General features: G+C 32.9%; 1 protein-coding gene across 10 annotated transcripts in view; it reads left to right on the top strand.

Moving 5' to 3' along the window:
- The window catches only part of LOC106878657 (potassium channel subfamily T member 2), a 171,539-nt gene that overhangs the window by 56,685 nt on the left and 101,738 nt on the right, over positions 1 to 13,116 (top strand). For all 10 annotated transcript variants that reach the window (XR_016241017.1, XR_016241018.1, XM_089348902.1 and 7 more), the window contains 2 exons: positions 2,993 to 3,069; positions 9,597 to 9,693. Coding sequence is in view for 6 of the 10 variants with exons in the window: in XM_089348902.1 (XP_089205028.1) it covers positions 2,993 to 3,069; positions 9,597 to 9,693 (174 nt within the window). In the remaining 4 variants the exon portion in view is untranslated. The remainder of the gene's footprint in view (positions 1 to 2,992; positions 3,070 to 9,596; positions 9,694 to 13,116) is intronic.

The following is a 13,116-nucleotide window of genomic DNA, read 5'->3' as shown; positions in this document are numbered from 1 at the left end:
ATCACTTTGTAATGCTTTCCACAAAATTCATGCCATAATCTGCAATTGTTCTTGCATGCTGTAAATGTTTCTAATTCATAGTCATTTTAATAACTATTTTCATGTTCTCATATATATGAAAGATCAATCTTGGCTGTTTATTCTTACCTAATTGTTGCTGCTATTCTGAATCATTGTTTTCTTTCTTATTTCACAAAGTTCCACCTCTAATAAATATATCATATATATATGTCCTTTCTGTTGTTAACAAAGTGGATTTCATCTTAGTCAATTTGCTATTGCATTCTTTATAATCTAATATCTAACTATACCACCTCTGTGTCAACTATGGACTTCATAACCATTTTAGAAAGCGTTTTTCATCCTCCACTTCCTCCATATATACTTCTTATAGTCTGTATGACTGACTGATGTCACCTATTGATTGCTCTCTCTACACAATATCAATCATTTCCTTATGTACTAACATCACTATTCTACTGCTTCATTTTATTGTTGAGCATTTGAATGGGTCACATTAAGGCTACCTACATTAAGAATGTTTAAGTTGAACTCATTCTCACAATAATTATCTTAGGATTCCTGAGAGAGAAATACTTTTTCAGTCCAGATTTTATTTTGGAATGGGTTCAAGGACTATTATGAAGAGAAGTGTTACAATAAAGCTATCTACCTGTGCAGTAAACTTCTCAGTGAAAAATAGTTACTCATCTACAAGTGTATTGATGATTTATCTTCAAGTACGTTATTCACCAAATTATACAATCATGCTTCTCATTACTAAGTGAGCCACAAAGCCAACAAATACAAAGTAAAAATTGTTTGCACTTTGCTACTTACAGTCTAGCCTGAAATATGTATGTCATTCTATGTACTATTCAAATCAAAATTTCATGGTTAAGCATTCATAACAACTTAACTCTCAGTAATTTTACTTATATATCTGTTTTAATTTTTTATATTGTCATTTAATTAACTAATACTTGTACTTCTTCATTTAAATTCAATTCAACTCCCTTATATCAATACAGAGAAGAAAAAGTAAGGATCAAAGGTCCTTTCTGAGTCATAGGCTCGTAAGGCTAGTTTCCCAAGTTCTGTGACATATATATCCCCCCACTAATAGGATGCCTGTCTATCACAGGATTATTTGTTCTTGTCAGCTGAGTGGAGTGGAGTAACATGAAATGAAGTGTTTAGCTCAAGAACACAATGCATCACTCAGTCCAGGAATCAAAATCACAATCTTACAATCATGAGCATAACACCCTAACCTCTAAGCCACGTGTCTCCACCTTATATCAATTAATACTTATGAAGCCGCACAGAACAGAGATTAATAAGCACAGAAATGATTAAATATTTTAATTATTATATTGTAATATTTTCAAAAGTAAGAAACTATCAAAGAAGAAATACAAAATTCTTGGAAAAAATGTTTACTTTGAACATACCAATGGCAGAGCATGGCACATCGAAAGAAATCTGTCCATACCTACCTCTCAAAATATTCTTGACTTCTAATACTTCTTTCACTTTGCATGTAAATTAATGAAATGCTTGCCTAAGTATTGACTGCTGAGCACCAGATGACAGCATATGTGCTCATTTCATTGGTGACATAATTAATTTCACCAGAAAACAATTGATATTATATGAGATTCAGGAGGATGCATAGGAAGCTGATGTAGCTTTTCTCTACTGCTTGAAAGATTGGCCACTTTATAGGTAGTAATGGATAATATGCTTTTATTTAATGATGTACATTTGAGTTTCAACAATTGTCTTCATGAAAGACTCCAGAGCAATTTAACTGCATCTTAACATGATCCTGGTGGCCCAGAAGCAACTTGATAGAAGATATGGTACAGAAATGAAATATAAACAGCAAACTTTGATCAGTGCTAAGGGAGCTACTACTGAGTAACATTGGAAAAGAGCTGAAATTAACTTTTATGAATTAAAAGGAAAGATCTGCCTTCTTGTCTGTGATTATTTTTTTGAACTGCCTGAAGTATATCCTTTAATTAAGACATACAAGACATCTAGTAACATAACCATGAATGCTATCAAAAGCAACTTTACTCCAAATAGAGTACCAGACTGAAAGTTCTCTTATAGAAAATTATTTGCAATTCTCTTTCCATGTATTGTGTTGGGTTTCTAAATTCGATGCTTTTACCCACATCATATTTCCCTTTATCTTCTGTACAAAGTCTAATTTCTAAGTCAGTTTTCATAGGATATAAGTTATGAACCCAAGTTTCTATATGTTTCACATTATGCTTTCTCCCCCCCCCTCTCTCTCTCTCTCTCTCTTTATATATATATATATATATATATATATATATATATATATATATAATCATAAATATACAGGGATTAGCATTGAGTTGCTTCTCCAACATACTGAAAATTTAGAAATAGCAGTCAAAGAACTACTGATTCGAAACTACAAATTTTTCTCTAAACGGATGGCGATATTTTACCGGTTTTTACCGATAAAGGTTTTTTCATACTGAACTACTTGGCAAAATTGTTAATTATTAATTCTATTATTAATTGACGATTCCCTGCCCTTATTCTTGTATATATATATATATATATATATATATATATATATATATATATATATATATATATATATATATATAAAGCTGGTAATAAGGAATCAGAGTATGTAAACTGCTAGAGGAAAAACTATGATGTATGTCAGCTCAAAATTTCACCTCATCTCAATCCAAAGGAAATAATTTGTGAAGTCATAACACCAACATTATCATTACACGTTCAAGAAAATACTCATAGAACCAATAGTGTTGGTTCTTAATTCCAGTGCAATAAAACCATCACTTCAACAAGAAGTATACACTTTGTGTTTTCTATTTCCTACAGAATTACAACCTCTGGAAACTACAACAATAATAGCTGTATGTAATATCAGATTTATTCACTCATTTGATTTCTTAAAAATATATATTTATAATTTCAGTTCAATCAAGTTAGCCAACAGAGATGCTTCTTTGAAAGGACGTTTGAAAAGAGTGATTATAAAGGATTCAACAGCCCGTAAGTATACTTGTGTGAATTGTATTATTTCTAGTTTGATAACATTAAGCATATTTGTTGTGAATAACGGTATATCATTCTATAGTGGAATACCAATGCAGCTATAAAGAAGTTGGGCTTACTGATAGCCACTCTATGACTCTGAATTTACACTTGTCAGTGTTATTATGCATTGTTTTCTAATGGATTAGTCAAGAGAAACAGGTAGAATTCTCATGTACTTCACAGACCCTTTGAGATTGGTGAGATCAATAGAATTATTCTTCAGTTTGAACCTCTGTAAATTAATACTACAGGAAAAGCAAGAATAGGATGAGAATTTTAGAAGGTTGAAGGGAGGATTCAACAAAGTGTTTAATGCAGATCCCAAGGATAAGGTACAGCAAGAGTAATGAAAGGAATGCAGGAGAGATAGATGTGTTGGATGGCAGTAATATGCAACCATCTAGCTTAGATAAGGCAGAGAGGAGATAGTATATATGTGAATCAAGGGTTATAGTGTGTTACATAAGAGAGTAATGTCACTCAGTGGGACAGCCTTCTTTTGAATGCAATCTTGATTGAGTGAGTAGCAGCAGCACTGTTCCAGATATGGAAGCAGTAGTGCATTATGGGTCTTATTTCAGTTTTGTATAGAGTTAGCAATTAATTGGAGTTGAAGCATTTTATGTCCCTAAAGACACAGTCTAGTGTTATGGATGCAGTTTTAGTAATGTTATACATAGGGGTTTATAGGAAAGATCATAAGTAATTATGAGGTCCAGAATTTTCAGTAACCTTTAGGGTTTCAGTTGCATGTTGTTAAAGACTAAAGAAAATGAGGTACTGCTTCCTTCATATGAGAAATGATTGTATTTTTGTGTTGTTAAAAGTGACTGCATTGTTATGTCCTCATAAGAAGATTTCTTAGACCTCTATTTATGGAAACAGTTTAGGTTTGGAGGTGATGTCTAGGTTGCATGTGGATCATTACCTTCTGCAATGTTAGAAGAGACATAAAACAAGTTGTTATTGTACAAAAGAAAGAGCATTGATTAGAGAGAATCTTGCATGCTTATGTTGCAATAGTCTCATCTAAAAGGAAGCTTCTAGTCCAAGAAAAGAGAGATAATAAGGTGGAGTTCACAAGCAGGTAGCAAAACTTGGAAGTTCTCATGTTAGACACAGTTAAAGGATTTCATAATGTTAAGGGCAACAGCATTGTTGTAACTGAAGTATTTGAATGAAATCAAATCATTAATGAGTCATCAAGTCATTCAGTAAAGACAAGTAATTAACACCAAAATAGTTGTTTATTCTCTCTCACTTGATATCTCACTATGTTGGGCTTAAATTCCACTTGAACAGTCATTGCCATTCAACCTACTTAGATTGCATTAAATAATATATCTACTCTTGACTATATTCTTGTCTTTACAAAAATAGTCCTAAATTCTTTGCAGGTTACACTGTGAGCTTCTTCTTCAATATAGAAAATTGGAGACAAGGGTCTGCCCTCATGGATTTAACATCACTATCACTTTACCTTTTGATGATTTAACTGCACAGAATATTCCCTAACCTCGTCCACCTAATAATGTTGTTAGCACTACCTGTTAATCTCCAATATCTACACTGTTAATTGTTCAGGAAATATAACCTCAACTACTTTGGCTTTTATCCCCTTTAAATTATCTCTGTTCCTTGAATGCGGTTCGGAATTATGTCAACTGGAACACAGAACATAACTGGTAAACTAAATTACAACACTGAAAGGCTAAATTTACTATTGTTTGATTATGTTACTGATTTTTCTGAAGGATGAAAAAGAAGACACTCTTGGGTTTGAGTTTAGAACTAGTGAAGCAGATTTAGATCATGTAATGTAAATGAAGTGGCAGTTTGCTGTTTTTGCCAACAAAGCAACTTCGTTAACAGGATTAATAGAAGAATATTTGAGAGGTAGCATGATATAGTTTGAGGGTGATCTGTTGGCTAAATTTTGCTGGATGAGCAAATCTGTAAAGTCATGGAATTACAAAATGGTGGAGAACAGGACAAAAAGCCTAGCACTATAAACTACCACCAATACAAGTAGTTTACCAAGATTATTCAATTGGCTACCCTCTTTTCCTTCAAATATGTTATGTTCACCAAAGTTAGAAATTAAGTACGAGAACAATAAGCAAAATTTTATACAAATGAAGCTCCTGGTTAAATGAAATCAGCTTTAATTCTTCTATGTTTTTAGGGATAGGAAGAGCAGTAAGTTATCTTTAGGATAGTAAAGGTGTGATTTAATGTAGACTTGACTATTATTTCTGGTAGATAGAACCATCTACAGGCTTGTTTTTTAACTTAGTGACTTCAAACTAACAAGGATTGATTTGGAAGCCTTATAAAAGCCCTATTACTGCTTAGCAGACAATATAGATTTTCCCATATTGGTTTAGGGACCATGTAGAAACTCTTTCATTGGCTCAGTAACCAGAAACAGTAGAATTGATTTAGATTCTTAATTTGAGCCTTTTACATTTTGAGGCAAAATTCTTCTAAAAATGACAAAATAGGTATTACTAATATATCTGAGTATATTCAATCTAACAAATTCTTCCTTAATTAGCTTTGTATCTATATAAAAAAAAAAACAATATTATTGATTAGCTACAGATGGAAATCTTTTAGAGATAACACCTGATTAAATTTTTTCCAATAAGTATCAAAATGTTTTGCAATACAGTCCTTTTATTTATAAAACACTAGCAGAAATACCCGGCGTTGCCCGGGTTAAAGAGAATAATGAAATCTAAAAACGCCGTCTAGACTACGCATCATCTTTATATATAGAGATGTATATACACACACGCACCCAAACACACGTATATATATGTATATCAATATAAATATATGAAAGTCAATGAAGTTTCGTAAAAGAAGGTGATCATGTACATACTTTCTTGCTGTTGTGATTATAACACCTCATTGTAAACTATGTTCCTTGTTTTCCCTTGTGGAGCATATACAAATAGGTTTTTTGTTGCCGCCCACTCTTGAGCAGCCAACATACAGTTGTCCATGTGAGAAGCAGGGCTCTTCCAAGAGAAGACCAGCTACAGACAGTGTTTGACCCTGATATTTGTTTATGGACATGGCAAAAGTCACACGAAGGGGGAATTGTAGTCTTCTGAATGTAAAAGGAATGTCTGCTCCTGATGGAGTAAGAGGAATTCTTGGAATAAAGACGTCATCCCCTTTTGCACATCCAGAAAGAATGGTAGCCTTGATAACGTGTGACATCATTTTCTAAATAATGCTCATCTCTTATGTTCGGGTTAAAATTTCATCAACATCAAAAATATATGAATTTTCATGGAAGTTATGGCCGTTATGCAAAGAATATAATTTCCAAATTTCATAAAGATCCATTCAGTACTTTTGACGTAGTTTTGGATAAGAAAACAAATGACTAATGTGTGTGTTTGTGTGCATGTGTGTGTGTGTGTGATGGGTGTATATATGTATAGATATCTGTATGCATGTATATATGTGTACATATTACATGTACATCTATATATATATATACATCTACACATATGTATACATATACATGTATGTATAGATCTATATATATATACATATACGTGTACATCTATATGTATACATATACATCTCTCTCTCTCTCTCTCTCTCTCTCTCTCTCTCTCTCTTTCTCTCTCTCTTTCTCTCTCTGAAAGTATCTGTCATTACAGTATCGAAATGGTGTACATATACATGTATATGTATACATATACATCTCTCTCTCTCTCTCTCTCTCTCTCTCTTTCTGTCTCTCTCTTTCTCTCTTTCTCTCTCTGTGAAAGTATCTGTCACTACAGTATCGAAATGTGATTGTTTCAGTTAGTGGAATAGTTTCATTTTTAAAGTGAAAGTATTTGACATGAGTGTTTTTGTTTCACTTTTGACACGTAATACTTAAATAGTGGAGGAGATATTATGTTGCCGTGGGCTCGAACTCTGCAAGAAGTTAATAATTTTTTTTTGACTAAAACACAACTGGAACCCTAAGTAAGGCATGTGTAAAATTTGAATGAAATTGGTTGCGTAGTTCTCGAGTTTTAGGGATTCACACAGACAGACAGACAGACAGACAGACAGACACACATTCTCATTTTTATATATATATAGATTATCTTTGTTGTTGACAGTTTCATTTCCTTTAACATCAATGCTTGATTTCTCAAAATTTTGTGCAATGTCATGCATGTGCGTGTGGATATCTGTATTTGTGCATGAGACTCAAAATACAAATGAGAAAATCGATATTACTAATAACAGAGTTAAGGTTTGTCATTCTGTAATATGATTCTGTACATTTCTTGTTACTTTTCTAATTTTATCATTAAGTTTATAATAAAACGTCTTGCTTAAATGAAAATTTGCAACTTGTCCAAAATAGTGTGTATAAATTTATAAAATTTCAAGTATAAAAAAAGTAAGCAATTAATGAAAATGCGTCAAAATTATTTATCAAATAAAAATAATGTCTTGAATATTTTGTATTATATAATCTGAAACAGAAATTTTTCAAGACAATCATTTGACAGTTTGCAACATCCTGGATTTTACAAATGAAGATGCATGAAAAGATTTCATCTCAAAGATAACTAATACATGCAACTCCAAGTCAGCCTTGGTTGAGAAAATATATGATCAAAAGCTCTCTAACTGAAAAACCTGCTGTTTTACACGAAATCGGAAATTTTTTCACATTAATATCAATAGAAAAAGCTTAAGGACCCCTTATATGGTCAGAGATTTGGGACATCCTAATTGAGAAATTTGATGAGAGAGAAGAGGAACTATAGACTTGTAACATAGAGAGCAACTGGGAATTCCTGTGGGACAGCTTGCTGAGTGCCACGGACCCTATTCTGCAGCTGATGCAAAGTCCCATCCAGACCTAGGGTGATGTGGTGGTGGAACAATGCTGTAGACAAGTTCATTAGAGCAAAGAAACAGGCCTCAAAGGACTGGAAGAGTGGAGGTGGCAGGGAACTGTATCGATAGCTAGAAAGGAAGCTAGGAGACAGGTATATCTAGCCATGGGAGAAACAGAAAAGAAGACATTTGCTTATGTTCAGCAACATGAGGACTTAAGACTTATGCATTTTAGATTGCAAGGCAGTGTGTGAGAGAAAATTGTGATGTCATAGGGAAGAAATGTGTCTGCATGAATGATGGTGCACTTGCATTTAATGGTTCTGCAAAGAAAGAGGCTTGAAAATGCCATTATGAAAGACTGCTGAACGTGGAGAATGAATGGGAAGAGGAGAATCTGCCAAACGTTGACCCAACTAAGGGAGCAGATATCCAAATCAACAGTACCTTGGTAGATAAAGTAATGAAGAATATGAAGACAAGACATATTAAGAATCTACTTTGGTGGTCATTCCTCTTATATTTTGTGTGTGTGTATATATATATATATATATATATATATATATATATATACACACATGTACATATGCACACACACACACATATATGTATATGCATATATAAGTTAAGAAATGGAGTAGATAGGATCTGGGCTGCATGTTTCATAGCGAGCAGAACCTTGGAAGTGGTAAATATCCAGGCAAGGTGTATACCATAGGCTACTTGTTAGGACACAGGTATTTTGACAAAATGAAAGTTTACATTGTTGTAGGGAGGTACATGTTAACACATGAAAGATTTGATATATGTAAGTATGTATGTATGCTTTTCAATTGGAGGATTGAAAAGGCATGTCAAAAGACTTCATACTGTGATACCTGTTCCCACTGCCAGCCAGCACAGCTGTGCATTATGCAATAGAATGTGCAAATCTTTGGCTGGGTTTAAGAGTCACACAAGGATCTCACATTGCATCATCAATGACTCATTTCAGTCAGTCTTTCACACAGTCGCTTTGCTTGTATATGAGAAAGCAGCTACTATGTATGTATGTATATTCCTTAAAAAAAGACAGGATTATAAACGTAAAGATAAAATTAGAAAAGAAACATAAAATATACAGAATCAAATTACAGCATGACATACCTTAACACTGCTGTAGGTAATATCAATTTTCTCAAATTGTATTTTGAGTCACAGCATACACACAGATATTCATATGTACATGCATGACTTTGCATAAACTTAGTGATTCAGCAAGAGAAATGATAGAATAAGTACCAGGCTTTTAAAAAGTAAAATAGATATTGGGGTTGATTTGTTTGACTAATATTTTTCAGGGCTATACTCCAACATGGCTGCACTCTGAAGTGATTGAAGCTAGTAAAAGATAGAATACAATTTTTCTGTATACCCATAATAGAATCAACTTTATTAAGATGAATTTGATAATATGAATATTTTTGCAAAATAGAATCATTGGTTTAATTTTCATTATTCCCCTTCCCAAGAAAAATGGAATTATTTATTAAAAAATTACAAGTAGAAATAGTAAAATGCTACATTTTTCTTTCTTATTTCCCTTTCCTAATATTAAATTGTATTTTTAGGTCGAGTGGCTATCATATTTGACTTGATCATACGCCTTATAGCTTGTCTCCTTTATGTCATTCGTGTTATTATTGATGATCAGCAAGAATATGATTGGTAAGTAATATTTCATGCAATCATTACACCTCACTGTACATTTTATAACTGTATGTTATTTTATAAATGAAGTTATGATTAGTAAAATATTTTCATTTGAAACCATCTCTAGATGGGAATTTTATAATAATCAAAATTTCCTGCTAATTATGAATTAACTTGAAAGAGTTAAATCTGTTATGTCAATGATGACTTACAACATTCATATTATTGTAATGTTTCATGTTTTATATGTTTACATGCTATATCATGTAACTTAATTTGATAATTATGCAATCAGTGCTTTTAACATGGTTACCAGTTTGACAGAGATGAACTAGGGTATTCAGTTAAAGTTTCTGAAGGTAAAATATCCCATATGGACAAATGTTTTACTGTGGGACTTCATTACTGGACTTGAGTAATGAGAATCTTTATAATAGGGATGAAAATTAGGTCCTCCACACAACTTGATCACTGTAATGGTAATAACAAAATAAACATGAATATTATTAAATTTCCTTTCCATTATAGAAACCACTTGGTATTATGTAAATCACCATGAAAAGTTTAAAATTATGGGTTTTATTGCAGACGTCTAGAGCAAAATAATGAGAGTAATCTGGGAAACCCCAGAGATTGAATATTTTTTCTTAAATATTACTTGATGTTGCAGAATTGGACATGGAATTTATTTTAAATTTTAACACAAAAATAATACATTTTGCTCTAATTGGGAAAACATTTATTGAAAAGCACTCCAGCTGTGGCCATCTAATTTCTTCTAAGGCAAAAATATATCCCAGACATTACCATACCTGTTTTCTATATTTTATTAATACAATATATATGTATATTTATATATATATATATATATATATATATATATATATATATATATATATATATATATATATATATATATATATATATATGTATATATATATATATATATATTAGACAGAATGAGATAACAAATCCAAGGCTATGAGGAGTTTTCAGTACATTTATAATGAAATAGTCTGACAGCTGTTTCTGGGATATTATGGATATCCCTTCATCAGAGACAGTGTGAGAAAATATCTGAGTTCGAATTATTGTGGAAAAGGAAGAGATAGGGAATATAGAGGGAAATAAGAGAATGAAAGTAGAAATAAGATATATAAGGATATTGTAGTTGCAGTTCCATTATTCAAGGAAAATGCTGTATGGAAGTGGTAAAAAAATGTTTCCTGTACATGGTATGTAAATTTCAACAGCAGTTTATGTTTAGTCATTTCAAAGTATGGAGCCATGGAATCAGTGTTCCTCCTTCGAAAGGGTTTTGTGGTGTGAATGAAAATTTGAGAATGTATTGGTAATATTTGTGGATAGATGGTGGTGGTGGGGGGGATGTGTATGATTAGAAAGAGGAGACAGGTCAAATTTAAAACAGGAAGAGAAAATGAGAGGAAGGAAGAGAGAAAAAAGAAAAATAGTAAAAAGGAAAGAGAAAAAACAAAGAGTGAAGAAGAAAAGAAGAAAGGGTGAAGGAAGTGAGAAAGGGAGTGTTAGTTGGTGTTCAAGATAATGTGATGGGAAGATGGGAGAGGTGTGGAGGAGGGATAGGAAGAGATGAGAAGGTGAGGAGTAAAAGAATGTGAGATATGTGAGTAGGGGTGATATGACAGCTGCATTAAGGAATGAGCAGAGAAAAGGTAGACAAAAGGTATGAGTGGGGTGATACCAAAGTGAATAGTAGTCTTCCTAGTAAAATTTGAGGTGGAGGGAAGAATACAAGGATGCCAAATTACTATAAATAGACGTATTTGATAGGTTAGTGATATGTACGAATAGGAGAGGAGGAAAGAAGGTATAATGGCATATGTACGCATGCACTTACATACATATATAATTGCAAATATGCATACATATACACACACATATATACAGATATATACATACACATGCATATATATACATGCATGCTTACGCACATCCGTATATGTATTTATACATGCATATGCATGCACATACATGTATATATACATGCACACACAGTTGCACATGCATTTACAGTATATTTATATATATATATAAATATACACACATATACGTATGTGTGTGTGTGTGTGGCTGTGTATGTATCTGTATGTTTGCATGTGGGTGTATGTGTATGTATGTATATATGTGTGTGTGGGTGTGTTTGTGTTTCTACTCCCTCATCATCACTTGACAACCAGTGTTGGTTTGTGTATGTCCCTTTTACTTAGTGGTTTCACAATAGAATCAGTACCAAACTGAAGAAATAATTGTTGGGGTTAATTTGTTTGACTACATTTTTCAAGGCAGTGCCTCAACACAGCCAAAGTTCAATGGGTAAAACAAATAAAAATGATATTGGGTCATCCCATAAATAATGTGGGGTTTTTTTTCAATTGCATGAACTAAAAGTCAGAGGAGATAGGATAAACTACCTGCATCAACTTGCTATAAAAGCAGGTAGTAATTTTACCTTGACTTATTCCTTGTGCAAGTTTTGAAGAGTGCAGTTCGATTCTAACAGTTATTTTTTCAAAGCTGTAATGGAAGTGACAAAGGAGCATATTCATCATATTTTGCTTTATCAGTTCAATAAAGACAACAATGCAATGGAAATGGTGAGGAATATTAATGCAGTATATGGGGATCAGACAAAGCCAGTGTCAATGGTGGTTCCAGAAATTCTGAGCCAGAAACTACAGCCTACAAGACAAACCTTGTTCTGGAAGATCTGTAGAGTTTGACAAAGATGCTCTGCAAACCCTGGTGGAACAAAATCACATCGTAACTGTTGAGGAACTAGCAGAGAAGCTTGGATTTAGTCATTCAACTATTCATCAACACCTGTGTGCCATTGGGAAAGCCAGCAAATTGGGTCAATGGGTTCCTCACAAACTTTCTGAGCCTAATCATGTGCAGAGATAGAATGTGTGGTCTTCTTTGCTGTCACGTCTCACGAATGAACCTTTTTTGGACTGAATAGTGACTGGTGACAAGAAATGGATTCTATATAAAATTGTCAAGCGCAGAAGGTAATGGGTAGGGAAAGGAGAAACATCGGCACCCCAAGTGCAACAGTTAATTGGAATAACGTTGTGAGAGATATTTGTTGGATGTGTATATTTATTCACAGCAAAAAAATTATTGATGATGTTGGCAACTTAGTTATAGATTGACAAAAAAAAATATATTGTTGAAAGGAGAAATGATACTTGTTATTTTGGTGGTTTTAAAAGTGGTACCAATAGATTTTTTATAAGAGTTGATCGAAGTGGATAGCAGAAACATCTGTTATCAATGGAATAATTGTATCATATTCCACGATTATACACAATCAATAAGCAGCCTACTTTCAAATTATTGATCCATGTGATCTGCCCTTTATCCACTTCATCATCAACCATAGTCATACTTTTTTGGATT

Source organism: Octopus bimaculoides, chromosome 3 (genome assembly GCF_046866305.1).
Source record: "Octopus bimaculoides isolate indiv1 chromosome 3, ASM4686630v1, whole genome shotgun sequence".
In the NCBI taxonomy this organism is placed as follows: Eukaryota; Metazoa; Mollusca; class Cephalopoda; order Octopoda; family Octopodidae; genus Octopus; species Octopus bimaculoides.
This window is presented reverse-complemented; position numbering and strand designations above follow the sequence as displayed.